Below are 14679 nucleotides of genomic sequence, written 5' to 3' on the forward strand. Positions count from 1 at the left end.
TCCCTGAGGGCTAATCCCTCCAGTGATCCCTGCCAAGGAGCCTTGGGTTGTGTTTCAGAGAGTGTAAAGTCTTCAGCACATACTCCCAAAAACCTGGCTGCCAGGCTTCCTCCAGGGACAGTGCTCATATGGTGGCACAACTGAAACGTGGGGCCACTGTGTAGCTAAGGACAAAACCCCCCTGCAATTAGATGTAAAACAGGGTGATTCAGTACCAGTCCTGATGCCCTCATCGGAGTGCATTCTCCTTTCTCCAAAAGATGAGATGTTCTAAGATTTCCACCCAAATAGGGAAAAACAAAGCAGTATTTTGAAGGTTTTCACAAAAACAACACATCCCATGGGTAGTTTGGGTCAATCAAATATATTCTTTTGCTCACTTTTCCCACGTAATATAAAATGTGGATGAAAAATTGACAAAAAGTGAAATGACTGCAACTTCGTTTGAAAAATCATCAAAGCAGAACACTGTAACCTAAAAGTTACTTTTGAAAAGGGAATGATCAAAACAATATGGCCTGATGTGTCAAAATAACATTTCCAACAAAAATTGCTTTAACAACATTTTTCTCAAAAGCTCTTCATTGCCTCATTCCCAAAAGGACCATTCTTGGTGATAGCATGAAGAGATCATCCAGGAATCTTCTCCACTTATACTTCCTTTTAAGGCAGTGGCAATGTGCATCAGTCTCCTCTTCTCTCTTCATGTGCTGCCTTTGATACTTCTAGTCTTTTGTACAAAGCCTTGTTATTAATGTTGGCCATGGGGAGCACATGTGTGAGATGCACAGCACCACAGACCCTTCACAGCTGCACCATGTTTGCCTTCAGCAATGGGGATTGGTCAGAACTGACACAGATGTCCCCAGGACAGCGGTGATTTATCAGAAGGAAAGTGAGCCCGATGTGAAGGTTGCACGACACGTTTCACCCCACTCATATTTGTAAATCCAACGTGCATCTGCTGGCTGCTGAGCATGTACAGAGCAGGTATCCAGATAGGAAGGTGTGTGCTTATGCACTTGTCAGTGTAGCATTGAGATGTCCAGCATGTAGGAGAAATATATATAAGAAACAATCGCTGGAGCATGATTGTGTGGTCCCTCAGCTCAAGACAGTACTTGCTGAACTCCATCCACACGAGTGGGCTAGTACAGACCTGAACAGAGCATAATGAATGCCCTTCTTCATCATGCAGGCGCCACTTAATCCTGACTCAGATTCAGTTACACTCGTGGAGCTGATTGCAGATTTCAGCCTACTCTTGCATAGCAAGAGCATATTCAATGTTCCAGGGACTCAATGAAACAAAAAGTCAGCACGTGGTCTTCCTTACAGCCCCCGGGTCTTGTCCATCCCTGGTGGAGCCACATAAAAAACGAGTTTGGCCTATTTTGTCAGATGCAGAGATATCTGTGGAATAGTATGTTCAATCCTTTATGTCAGGTCATCTATCTCTCCTCAGCAAAATTAATCCATGATTACTTCTCCATTTACTGTTTTTTTTTTTTAAATACAGAATTATATAGTAGCCTTCAAACAGAAGGAGGAAGAATAAATACATTTAATTTAAAAGTTTAACTAGTCAAAGCAAAGTTAGGGAAAGCACTGAGCATCTCAGGTGCTGGTTAACCTATAAATGAAAAATAAGGAAGACAAGGAAAAGGAATATTAAATTATGTAAATGCTTAGGGGAATCATATCTTGGCTCATATACAAGTCTAAGCTGCTGCAGGAAAGAAATGGGAAGACTGGGCTGGAGGAAATGCGACAATTGGTGTCTTCCCATGGAAAGCAAGGGAAAACCTTCAGCTTCCATAGAATGGAAAATAGCTCCACTTATAAAACAGTTTAGGTCAGATTAACACTACATAAAAACAGTGATGGGTTTTGCCCTCAAAACCAAATAGCAAAGCAAGTCCCATGGTCAAATATAGTTTATCCACACATGCAGCTGACACACAGCCCTGTAAGGGTTGTTCCCATTGCATAAAGCTCCTGCTTTATTGTAAAGAAGGAGCTGTAGTATGGGGAGAGCATCCACAGAGATGGAGCTTGCACACTGGTCTTTCTCCCTCACACAGGAATCAAGTCTCTTGGGAACACGTATTGGATTTTTGCAGGTACAGCCTCCTTCATAATTTATGGCAGGCTGCCTCAAAACCTCCCTGGATGCTTTCCTTTTCCCCATGCAGACATGTAGGACCCAGGACCAGTGCAAGAAACGTCAAATCCCACAGCAGCTCACTTGTCTGATGGCAAGGATGGGTACTGACACATTTTTCTCTAGTCCTGCTGTCTCCAGCTTCTCTGTGGGAGCTGATGCTGTAGGACTCATCTTGCATTGTTATGTAGATAAGTAGAAACTCCTCTCCAAAGCTCTAACGTGCCTTCCAAGTCAACAGGAAATAAACTTCTGCAAAGAATGCTGAGTTGTAAAGCTGGTCCCAGCTGGTTTTGGGAACACTGTTCTGTTGGAAACCATATTTCACGGTGTTTAGCTGTGACAGGATTTTCTGAAGAAGGCCAAGCATGTGGGAACATTTCTCACTCCTTGGAAGCTAATGGTTGGTCCTCAACACAGATTTACAATTTAATTGAAAAAAAATGAGAGAAAGAGAAGAAATTTTGATTAACACTGGTCTTAATCATCAAAGCTTTGTCTGGGCATCCCCTGGTTTTGCCAGCCCAAGTCATAACATGTATTAGAGGACTACAGTAGAAACATCCAGAGAGAATAAAGCAAGAATGAGGCAAAGGACAGTCTCACTCAGGAGTAACTCCACAACATAAATAGCTACTTCACATTTATGAAGATGTGGAAACTCAGCTTGTCCCAGTGCCTTCTCAACATTGAACATTTTTCCTTTCTTCTAATCTTTAGGACCTTCCCCAGCAAGCCTCCCTTCAGGCTCCTATTTGTAATATTTGCATGATATATCAGGAAACATCTCTAAAAAGAGACATCAGTCTATGGCATGGAATTCTCTCTGGGAAATTATCTGCTGTGCTGCAGGCTGTGAAGGGGAGATCTGTTACCATTCAAGAGCTGTCCCATTCAAAAACTGCTGAAGCAAAGAGCAAAAATTCTCTGAGTCAACGCTGAACCAAAGTCCCAGCCAACATCAGGGAGCCCTTCCTGTTAGAAGAGCCTCTTTTCAGATAAGACTTTCATCCAAGGTTATCTGAACACTTGCAATCAAATGGCATTTTGTGCTAACATTAATCCTGGTGTCCTGGCCACATTCCAGTTCGAGTAACAACCTTCTGCCAACTTGAATTCCTCCAGAGGTTTCAGTAGGATGCAATTTTTTTCCTCTTTTTTGTATTCTATTTCTGGATAGTTAATTCTGGACAGTGCAAAAGACTGACCACGTTCTAACCCAGCACTGGTAACACTTAATTTGTGAGAAAAGTGGACCTTGAAGTGAGAAGGACCAAAATGTTGCACGAAAGAACATTATTAATAATAAATGGCTTTTACAACGCATTCCTACTTTTCTTTTAAGTTCTGGTATCAATGGAAAACGTAGAGCTGGAATACTATTGAGATCCCTGAGAAAGTTTATTGGCAACCCCAGCAATTGGAACAGAGGAGTGCATTTTAAGTTGTAATCAATACACTTGTGACACAAATGAAAGGGAGATGTTATATAAGGAGTTTTTTCCACTGGAGAGAGCCCTGACAGCCAGTTATTGCACTGAGGAAAGGAAGTCATCCAGATGGACTCTCCGTCACACTAATGAAGCCATCTCATAACTGTAACAGAGACCTCGTGTATCTGCTGTGACACTTAGCAAATCCGGGCATGAATAAATAACCAAAGTCCAATTGAATTAACCTCCAGCTGATCAGCCCTACTAAACAAATTATCCTAAACTCTGAACAAGATTAAAAGGACTGGCACAGGCCAGAATCATGTGGCAGGAGTGTTAATTCAGTTTAACAAGTTTAAACCTAATCCCTCAGTGTTCTCTGATTTCAGGGTTTCAGGGCAAACAGGTTCTAAAATGCTCTTGGAAGGGTTAGAAAGGGAGGCTCACATGAAGTTGAGAGAAAAAACATGATCTCAGCCTGGAGTCACCTAAAGAAACAGAAGAGGAATTGCCAGTGCAGAGCAGAGAAGGACTTAGGCAGAGCATTTCTTACAGAGACAGAAGAGGGTAGGAAAATGACTTTGATTTCCTTATGGAATATTCCAACCTCATTTCCAGGATGAAACTTAAAAGGTTGATAGCACATCTGCTTTTCTTGATTTTCATGTTTCTTGTGCAGAAATAGAAGATAAGCACCTATGAAATAAGAGACAATGCTTCATTTTAATGCCATTTTCTCCAGTATATAATTGTATTTTTCTCCTAAGAGTACATTTGTACTGTCCATCAAAAGCACAATTCAATTATCACAAACTTCAGTTCATTACTTAGAATGGCACTAACAAAGAAACAAAGTACTTGTTTTTTTCTACGTTGATTCAAAAAAGAATTTATGTGGTCAGTTAAAATTAACTTTAAACTTCAACTTTAATAGACTCAACATTTTGCAGGGTTTTGAAATGTTAAACCTGCTTCCAAGAGAAACTATTTATTTGATTAATTTCTAGACACAGGAGGAGATGTAGCAAACTCTACAAGTTTTCTGAAACGGAGATAACCAGGATTTGAAACTCTTCTAAATACAAGTTCCTGCAATATATGCACGTGCCTAACAAAATCTTTCCAATCAAAAACTTCCTCATACATGTATTTCCAATTTTCTGTCTTAGGTAAGTCCTTCAATACAGCTCCCAGCTTCCTATAATCTCACACTTTTTCAGTGAGTCTGGTTAGTATATGTACAGAAATCTGTCTCTCTACAGCCCATGGAAGAGCACCTGCTTGCATTCTTTTGCCTTGCCATGGAATGTCTTTATGCAGGTCTGGCTTGGATTCTTTATTGTGATCTACAGCATAACTGTAGCTTTATGTGCTAAACTTCAGCACCAGATAGGATGTTCATTTTGACTAGATGGCAAACAAATTTAATGTACCAGGAAAGAGGAAGCATTCAGACATCAGGTATTTTCACCATCTCCATCTTCAACATCCAGAAAGAACTTAAAAATCAGATAGAGCCAATCTTCATCTAATATTCAAGAGTAATTCATTATACCCAGGAATCATTTTGGTACTGTTTCATTGGCAAGGCACAGAGTTGTCCACTTTGTTGGGAAATGCCTGAATGCTTCCACATATTTAAGTTTTGCAAAATGAATACCTCCTGTAATTCTGAAACTTTTGTTACACAACCCTCGAAATGGAATCATGACCTATCTACTGTGTACTTTGCTATTATTTATGCAGTATATAAATGCAAGGTAAATATTTATTCTCATTTTCCACTGTGTGCACTGACTGATATCTCCCAAAGTTAACAGCAGCATTATGAACTGCAAATGATGACACATTGTCAAAGTTGAAACCATTTGGTTAGATGCCTCTTACATTTTCAAATATTCCCAATGCAATTTCATAACTGTCTTGAACATAATGAGGCAATGGATTTTTCCTCTTTCAACAGTGTAACAATGAACAACTATTAGAATCACTTTATTATTTCCCGAGTTTGAAGGATCAGTGGCCACAGAGAAAATATGCCCTTTTCAACCAAGTTTTTAATTGTTTTCTCACTTGAAAGAGGAGCTAATTTATTACTGGCAGCGCAGAAGGCATTTGTCTCATCAAGATATATCATTCTAACTATGGGTGAATTCTAGACAACAACACTATTTAATTTGCTGTCACAATTAAGTGATTTATAGAACTGACTATACTATTAGTATCATACTAATACTCTCACATTCTCTTGTTGCTTCTGCAAGAGCCACGGTGTTATTTGCCGTGCTTTCGCACTTCTCAGGAACAGAGGGGTACGAGTTTTGTTCTTAGAAGCTATGCCACAATTATTTTTACAATCCACTCCATTTGCATGTTGTCTTTCATCTGACAGACCCCCACGAGCACCTAAAAAACTCCTACATAAACTATAGTGAGCTTTATGGTAATTACTGCTGTCTTTACTGATCCATGGAAATAATTCCTTCAGCCACTGCAGCAGTACGAAACTTCTGCTGCTCGCAGGGTAGATCTGCTGATGGATGATACCATCCACAGGCGCTGTCATGGTCGTGATCTATGTAGGGCTGTTACTTGACAAATGAAAATTATGTAAACAGTACTCAAACTCAATCTTGCCTCATGATGACTCTGTCTGTTCCATACCCCCTGCCTACAGTGTCCAGTACAGCCAGCTGTTATCTCATGATAAATACCGGAGATAAAATTATCATCAGACAGTACCAGGTTGGCTGCATGATGTAATCCTGACTCTTTTAGGTAGCTGGAGCTCTTTTAGCTCTCTTAGGTAGTCTGGAGTGATGCTGGAGGTGTATTTCCCACATTTCCAGAATGTCATTTTAATTTCAGTCGTTCTTGAAAGTAATTTCCGGATAATTTTTGCAAAGAAATGTAGGATGTGCTGGTTTTAAAGGCACTGAATATATGAAAACTACTGCTGTTTGAGATCAAGCACCCAAGAAACTGCTTTCAGCAATGTCCTTCTGCAGGTGTGACTTGCCTCATCTTGCCAGGCTCTGCAATCTCAGCAGTAGCCCCCTCCCAAAACTCTCCCCCAGCACCAAGGTTGCTCCTTTCTCCTTTCTCCTCCCTGCCCCATGGATCTGTAATCCTCCTTTCCCAGCCTGCACAGCAGCTCAGAAAACACCAATGACACAGCATAACAAAGTCCTACAAGGGCTGGAGTACTCCTCTATTTATAGGTCGCTAAATCTGACTAAAAAAAACTTCCAGAGCTCCAGTCACATTGCTACCTAGATGTTTCCAGGCCCAGCCAGAGCGTGCTGGCCTACTGCCATGTTTTTAAATCCTACCCCATACACTGAGCTTTCGCAGGAAAATCTGCTAGTGCTCATATGTGGGCACTTACCATTGACACAAATATTAATGAACATTCCCATATTGTTTCCTTACTAAGTTGCAAGTGCAAGAAACAAAAACAACAGCATGACCTGACAGTCTCAGGCATGTAAAGACATCCAGCATTTCTATTTCAGATGGGCAGCCGAGTGCAGCTCACACAGAAAGGGAACAATTGGACGTGTTATGTGTGGGGTTTTTTATTAAAAGACTGTTGTTTTGCCAGCTGAATTCTACAACTGGGAAAAAAAAAAAAGGTTTAATCAAAAACAAAATAGCTTGGAGCCGTTTTGCAATGCCTAATGGATTGGCTGAGCCTTCCCCTTACTCACACAATCAATGAAATAAGAGAAGTCCCACACAGTAAGAGCTGTGTGGACAACTTCAAAACAAGCCAAACCCTTAGACTTGTCTCTCAGAATAAGAATTGATACTCTTGTTATCCCAGGGAGCACAGAAAAGGGACCAATGCACAAAACAGCCAGAATCCCGTCACCTCCCTTCAAAATATGAGCACAAACAGAGCCTCAGAGCTTTAACCCTGAGAATGCTGTTCAGGTATCACCTAATCTTGGACATGTCTGAACTCCTCAGCTGCTCACACTCCAACTTCAGCCTTCCCTGCACACATGATGTCCCATTTCTACTCATGTGCAGAGGCAGCTGGGCTGTGGTCATGTCTGGCAGGCCCATACCTATGTCAGGCTGAGCTCTAGAAAGCAGGAGATAAACCAGCCAACGTCAGCCACAGCACGTGTGACTCCTGACTGAGGAGAGCCAGGTTCTAAGCCATGTTTCCAGGGACTGCAGAGAGAGCCAGGCAGGGAGACACAGTTGTTGGGGCTAAGGCTGGTCTCTGAGAACAGCCCTGAGTGTGCTCCTCTCCCTGCCTCCCCCAGGGCCTCAATCCAGTAGTATTTTCTGAACACCACTCTGCCAGACTCTATCAAAATGCAGTGAGGATGGCTTGAAAGGAGAAATCCAGGGTGTGGATTTCTGCCATCCCTCCTACTCCTTTGACACAACAGCTCCATGGAGAAAGTGCTCACACAACCCTGCACCACCCACACCCCCGACCTTGCTGTGACAGCAGTAAGGGGAGCAGGAACACTCTGATATCGTCTGGCCCAAGGAATGTACTCGCAGGCAGCTCTGCTTCACGTACCTGATTTATAACAAGGGTCAGAATAATTCCCAAGCAGCTCCTGCATCAGGGAGCAAACTAATTCCTTTCCTCTCTCCTTGGCTGCGCAGCCCAGGGCCCAGCTGCACCCGAGGTTCCAGCTCACAGTCTATATTCTGCATCATAAAAGATACAAGAGAGAAATCTAAACTAGAGAAGTAATAACCTGTAAACTAATAAACCAACCCAGCACTTTGATAGTGAGGCCCTCCCCAGAGTAGGGATTATTAATGGATGTTCTGAAACACTGTGTGTCTAGTTTTCGAGAGAAGTGGGAAACATTTCTGATGCTCTAAGGAACTTATGCATTTGTTCTTATAAAATCAGTTCAGATAAATGCAAAGACTAATATAAAAGCAGCCTCCTTCCAGTCTACACACACAGAGGCACTGAGGCAGTTTAAAAAGAAGAGTAGTACAAAACTGCTCAAATAAATAATAATAAAGGTATAAAGCGGCAACATTATGAATAGCTTTTCTTGTCAACGTATGGGGCTGCACAGTCATTGATTTTGTCTCATAATTGAGATAGTGACATGCACAATTTATGTTTCTTCAACAGTGAGTGCATGGGAATGGAAGAAGGGATCCTGAAATTCTGCAGAATCTCCAGCTGAGAATTTGATGGCTCTGACCTGCTGTCTCGATTCTTTATTTTCCCTGAACTGTAAAATGGGGTATATTAATAATGTGTTACGTCAAAAGACAGCTTATGAAGCTAAGTGTAATAATGTTTGCAATGTGATTAGGGATCTTTGGAGGCATAGTGCTGTAGAAAACAGGAGTGTAAGTGTGCATCCAGGTCTCTCTCAGCCACAAAATGCTGGGAAGCAGATGGCAGGCAGACAGACCCCTCAGGAAAGGTCCCATTACCTGCCACAGTGTGTATTCTCAAATCTCAATCCCCTATATGTCACACAGACAATAGGACTCTTCTCTTCAGTTCATTTTTTTTAATGTATTTACTGTCAGTGATGAAGATTCAGTGCTTAGTTACTTCAGTTTACTATATCCCACCTCAGCTACATGCCAAAATGAGACATCCAACTCAAAGAAACTGCTAAAGACAACTTTTTCATCCCAAACTAATGCAAAACAGCGAAGAATGGTGAATCCCTGTAAATCTGAACAACAGCTTTTTGTCCTCCTGACATGTAAAAAATAAAATGGAGTCTGGTGAGGATGGCAGGAAGAACTGGGTCCTTTGTGTTTCCTGAAGTAAAGTTACTCTCTGGAGAAGGCAGAGCAGGAATAAACTTCTTTATGAGTCAGGAGGTTTTACTGACAATAGCTGCTATTATCTCTGTCAAACAGGCAAAGCCTCGAGTGATTGTGGTAAGCAAGAAAGAGGAATGCTGTTTATTCACAGTGCTGGAAAACAGACTATTTGCCAGACTGCAAAGAGTACCGAAAAGGTATCGAGCCTCTGTTTGAATTAACCACAAAAATAACCTGCTGAATTAAAAGCTTTTCCGTGGACCTCTGCTGCTCTCTAACGGTGCCTTCCAGGATTCTCATCACAAAGTCTATGCGCTCTTCCTGTAGTCAAGTTTTGATAAAACTTTTAATGCAAAACAAAAGGAATATTCATGAGGTCCTTAAGATGTGCTGCCTGAACTGATAACCCACAACTCAGGCAGCTATTGCTGCAGCCACAACTGGGATATTTAGTGTGTGGTGGGAATGCCAGTAAAGGAGAGCTAAAACATAGCAATGAAGGCTTCGAGCACACATTAGATGCAGCAATTGCAAGAATCTGGAAGGTTGCAAATCTCTGAGAAATCCCAATTTTCAGGGCTATGTATAAATTAGAATACAAGATTATTATTCACGAGTACTAGTATTACAAAGAAAAACGTTAGCACCAGATCAATTGTGTGTAATTAACAGAAACTAATGTCTGCACCCGGGACAATCACCTTTGGTTTTGCTCTCTTCACACAAGTGTCCTTATTTTACCCCCCACAACAGCTCCACTGGGCAGCTGCCATCACTCACTCAGCCAAGGGCAAGGCTATGGGAGCCATAGCCCAAAACCAGCCTTATTTTCACAGAATCACAAAGCAGTTTGGGTTGGAAGCGACCTTAAAGCTCATCTCGTTCCAACCCCCTGCCATGGCCAGGGACACCTTCCACTATCCCAGGTTGCTCCAAGCCCTGTCCAACCTGGCCTTGGGCACTTCCAGGGGTGGGGAATCCACAGCTTCTCTGGGCAACCTGTGCCAGGACCTCACAACCCTCAGAGGGAAGTTCTTCGTAATATCTAATCCAAATTTCTCTGCATTTAGTTTAAAAACATTCTCCTTCATCCTATCCCTGTCTTCCCGTGTAAAAAGTCGCTCTCCCTCTATTTTTATCAGCCTGCTTTACAAGCCACTTTTTTTTTATTTAGATGGGAAAGCACGCTCAGGGGATTAAAGTGTGACCCAACCACGCCCAGTGGGTGGGTGCAGCCACATCCCCTGAGGAAAAATCAAAACATGTAAATATTTGCAGCCCCGCTGCGGCCCTCAGGGTCACCTGTCCCCTCACGGGCCTGAGGAGGGGGACACGCCACCCCCTCACGGCGCTGCGGGGTCCTGCCCCGGGACTGCCCCAGTCGCGCTGGGAAGCGGCATGGAACGAGGATAAAACGGTGGAGGAGACGGCGTCGGGGAAAGGGGCTCCTCCCTGGATCCGGGGCAGGGCCGTTGAGGGACCACGGCCATGAGCAGACGGGGGGGGGGCTGGAGATGGCGCCTTCCTGCGCGCGAGCGCGGCGGGTAATGGCGGCGGCGGCGCTGAGGGGAGGGGAGGGGACGGGCCGTGAGGGCAGCGGCCGCCCTGCGCCATCGCCCCGCGCCGGCTGAGGGAGGGAGGAGGGAAAGGAGGGAAGGGAAAGGCGCCGCTTCCGCCGCGGCGGGGCGGGCCTGGGCGGAGAACGGCGGCACGGGTAGGGGCGGCGGGGCCGCGGCCCGGCGGGAGGGGTGATGGTGGCTGTGTCTCTGTTTCCTTCAAGAAGAGTCTGGCCCTGCGGGGCCCGGGGTGGAAAGCGGGGCTCGGGGTCCCCTCCCTGGTGCATTGTTAGGACGGAGCCTGTCAGAGCCAGCTCGGCCATGCCGGGGGAGTGATGCCATCGCTGCGAGGCTGCCAAATATCCCCCCCTAATCAGGGGTGCGCTGTCCCGCACTAACACGCACCTCCGGATGCTCCTGTGCTCTGAAACTAACTTAACCCAGGGTGTTTCAAATGATGGGGAAGGATTTGGGCTTTTTACAGCCCCTAGAGACCACGTTCGTAATCTGACGTTGTTTTACTGTTCTTGCCGCTCCGTTCCCTTCCGGCAGCGATGGAAGCGGGTCCCATCGTGACGTCCAAGCAGCGGGAGGAGGTGGTGCACGGCGTCCCCACCGAGGTGGTGTGCACGGCCTTCTCCAACTCCGTGCTCGTGGTGGTCACCCAGTACGGCAAGATGGGCACCATCGTCTACGTGGACCCCAACACCATCGGCGACAACGTGGGCAGGCCCTCGCTCACCACCAAGGTGCTGCTGGGCAAGGATGAGGTGAGAGCGAGCGGATGTGCAGCAAGGATAAGGGGGAAATGTAGTAGGTGGAGCCGTGCGAGTTGCCAGGGAGTTGATGAATCACAGCAGTTAGAGCAGTGTTTGAACAGTGATAAGATTAATTTTAAAATATCTTCTGAGGCAAGAGGGGTTCATCACAAAAGTATGTGCGCTCGTCTGCTGTTTGACATAAAACTTTAACTAACCGTCAGTGGTTTGGGGATCTGTTGTTTTGTGTCCTGCAGGATATGGATTGCTTCTCTGTGTTTATGCAAGGTTTGATAAAGCTTTGTTGATTTAAGGGTTGCAAGATCAAATGTGCAGCCATTGATAACCTTTTGGGTTTCTGTTCCGGTGAGTTTGTTTTTCTTTTCAGGTCTGTTTTGTCACCCCCATCCCCCCACCCAGTGTATGCCAGCCCCATGATGGACTTTAGTTGCCCTCACTTAAGTGTGCCTGCCAGCACTTTCCCTTGATAAAGTTTAATTTGTTTTGCTTCAGCAAAATGAGTTTTTATCAACCATTTCATAAGGCTGGAGAGAAGGCAGAAGAAAATGTGTTTCACAAAGCATCAACTGGTCAAGCATTAAAACAGAAAGTTACAGAGCTACCTGCTTATGAGGCTTTCCATCAGGGTTGAAGCTATTAAATATTACTTGCTAGCTTTAACTAGAAAAACTGTAGCAACACAAGTTCCTGATTCTATCCACAGCTTCCCCTTGTGGAGTTCTTTTTCTTCAGTAATAGCCTTCCCTTTCTGAATAGGAGATGTCTTGTTTTTCTTTTGTTGGTATGATATGTGCTAATTCTGACCACCTCCACCCCCAAGCTGCTTCTGTGTTTTATTTGGAAATGGGAAGTGTTATGTTTACTTCATTAAATTCTATTTTTAAATCATTTTAACCAACTAAACCGATATAAACTTTAAGAAAAGGCTTTCACTAGTTTGCTCCTTTCCTGCTTGTCACTGTTAACATCCCTGTTTGGGATGGTGCACGCTTCCAAAAAAGACTGGTATTTAAAATCAATCAGACTCATCCTTCTGACAGATACACAACTGTGGGTGTCAATGAAACCTAGACAAGCTGAGTGGTTCAAAGCTGTGCTGGATGAGGTTCAGACTGGACATTAGGAAGTACTTTACTGAGAGGGTGGTCAGACACTGAAACAGGCTTGAGGGGGTCGATGCTCTGAGCCTGTCAGTGTTCAAGAGCCATTTGGACAATGCCCTGAATAATGTTTTAACTTGAGTTGGTCAGGCAGTTGGACTAGATATCCTTGTAGGTCCCTTCCAACTGAAATAGTCAATGCTGTTCTAGTCTATTCTTGTTAAGGAAACCTTACAGGGATGGTTATATCTCTTCTCTTCTTCAGCCTCACTACTTATTTCTGGTTTTAATTATTCTAGTAAAATGAGCAACATGCCTGTTACACAGGAATTCTCTAGGAATTGCAAAAATAGCAGGGTTTTTTCCAGAGTTTGTCAGCAGAACATCCCCTCTTCAGAACAAGTTTTTAAACAAAAGGTTGTACTTGCAGACCTCTTTAGAAGTCTGGCTCTGATGGAAATAAAGACATTTGGATCCACAGCATTTCATATAATTGGATATTGGTGTCATAGTTTGCGTGGGAGGATTAATGGAAGGAAAAATTCTCCACACTGACTTTCCAGTTTTTCCTGACAGTGCTAAAACTCAATTCCAGTGCAGCTCCAGTTAAGTTGCTTCAGGATGGTTTGGGTGGCTGTCATTCATGGGGCCAAACTCTTCCCTTTTAAGCTGGTTGAGTTTCCTGTCCTATGGCTTGGCTTTGCTGACCATATTGGAACCACACAGCAAATGCCATGCTCAGTCCAAGTCCAGGATCAACAGGTTATTGACATCATTCCTCGACTCTTCCTCTCCCAGCTCGTGTGGGAGGGCTCTCCCATCTGTAGGAGTGTACATCTCTGTCCCCTTTGCTTTTCAGCCCCTCGTTCATGTTTGTGCCAAAAACCTGGTGGCGTTCGTGTCACAGGAAGCCGGGAACAAACCTGTTCTTCTCGCCATGGCTTTAAAGGACAAGACCATGGAAGGAATACAGGCTCTACGGGAAGTGATCCGAAGTTGCCAAGTGTGGTGAAGTTGTGCCATCTGGATTCAAGGAAACGATCTCGAGTCCATGACTCATCACCACCTATTTAAAAGGACAAGAAATGAAAATGATGGAATGTCTTTGTGGTGGTTCTGGACGTACTGAGGAATTTGATGAATTTTTCTCTACTGTGTAGAATATTTGTGAGTTTTGTTACTGGGACAGGTTTGCAGTCCATATAGTCAGTGACGGGACAAGATCAATTGTCTCAATATACAAGAGAAGTGTTATTTTTACTGTGTTGGGTGGGTCATATATTTTGGAAAGGGCTCGGCTCTGCGCTTGTGTCCTCAGGAGCTGTAGATGCCAAGCTCTGTAGCTGCACTGTACCACAAAGGGGGAACACCCAGTGCAGAGGGAATAAAAGAAACACTGACAAATCTAATTTTACCTGTTTTCTTTTTTCTCTGTGAAAATCACTTCAATTGAAATACAAGCTTTGGTAAAAAGTCAACAATTGCATAATGGGAAAGATTTTCTTGCCTGTTTTTAAGGAAATGAGTCCTATATGACTGCTTTTGTCCTTATGTCAGTTCCTGATATAGTCTGAATCCATTTTCCACTTTCACTGTGATTTTAAAGAGAAGCAGATAATTATGCTCTGCAAATTTCATGAAAGCTGATGTGAGAGTGGAAGACAGGAACCCAAAATAGTGGTGAGAAGAAGACAAAATAATCTCTGCCAATGGATTACATGGCATCAGCACATGAAAGAGGCAGAACATCCATAGGTTGGACCACCTGCAATGAGCAGCTGTCACAGGAGACTTGGGGACAGAGGGTTTGGGGGAGGGTTACACCAAGGTGTTTCTGCTGAGTCATTGACAAAAAGTGTCAGATGAAGT

The 14679-nt window shown here is 43.8% G+C and overlaps 1 protein-coding gene and 1 long non-coding RNA gene across 5 annotated transcripts; one reads left to right on the forward strand and one right to left on the reverse strand.

The window, feature by feature from the left end:
• Positions 1-2318: 2318 nt before the first annotated feature.
• On the reverse strand, positions 2319-11477 carry LOC108496683. Its single transcript, XR_001874547.1, has 3 exons — positions 11337-11477; positions 8141-8274; positions 2319-4293 (listed from the first exon to the last, which is right to left on the reverse strand). It is a non-coding gene; the product is annotated as an uncharacterized LOC108496683 (long non-coding RNA).
• On the forward strand, positions 10633-14219 carry PSMG3 (proteasome assembly chaperone 3). 4 transcript variants are annotated; one of them, XM_017813622.1, is made up of 3 exons: positions 10633-10792; positions 11484-11701; positions 13670-14219. In XM_017813622.1, exons 2-3 carry the CDS (start codon positions 11486-11488, stop codon positions 13820-13822), a joined length of 369 nt encoding a protein of 122 aa, XP_017669111.1. In that variant the 5' UTR covers positions 10633-10792; positions 11484-11485; the 3' UTR covers positions 13823-14219. The 4 variants fall into 4 exon arrangements, with proteins under 4 accessions (XP_017669111.1, XP_017669112.1, XP_017669109.1 ...); XM_017813623.1 differs by lacking the exon at positions 10633-10792 and adding an exon at positions 10842-10919; XM_017813620.1 differs by lacking the exon at positions 10633-10792 and adding an exon at positions 10984-11089.
• Positions 14220-14679: the final 460 nt, after the last annotated feature.

This window comes from Lepidothrix coronata, unplaced genomic scaffold (assembly GCF_001604755.1).
Source record: "Lepidothrix coronata isolate B3197 unplaced genomic scaffold, Lepidothrix_coronata-1.0 Scaffold41, whole genome shotgun sequence".
Classification (NCBI taxonomy): domain Eukaryota; kingdom Metazoa; phylum Chordata; class Aves; order Passeriformes; family Pipridae; genus Lepidothrix; species Lepidothrix coronata.

Excerpts from the sequence above, each read along its gene's own strand:
- PSMG3 (XM_017813622.1), top strand. The coding sequence starts at position 11,486 with ATGGAAGCGGGTCCCATCGTGACGTCCAAGCAGCGGGAGGAGGTGGTG. Across the intron at positions 11,702-13,669 it reads TGCTGCTGGGCAAGGATGAG|CCCCTCGTTCATGTTTGTGC; the intron begins GTGAGAGCGAGC and ends TTTGCTTTTCAG.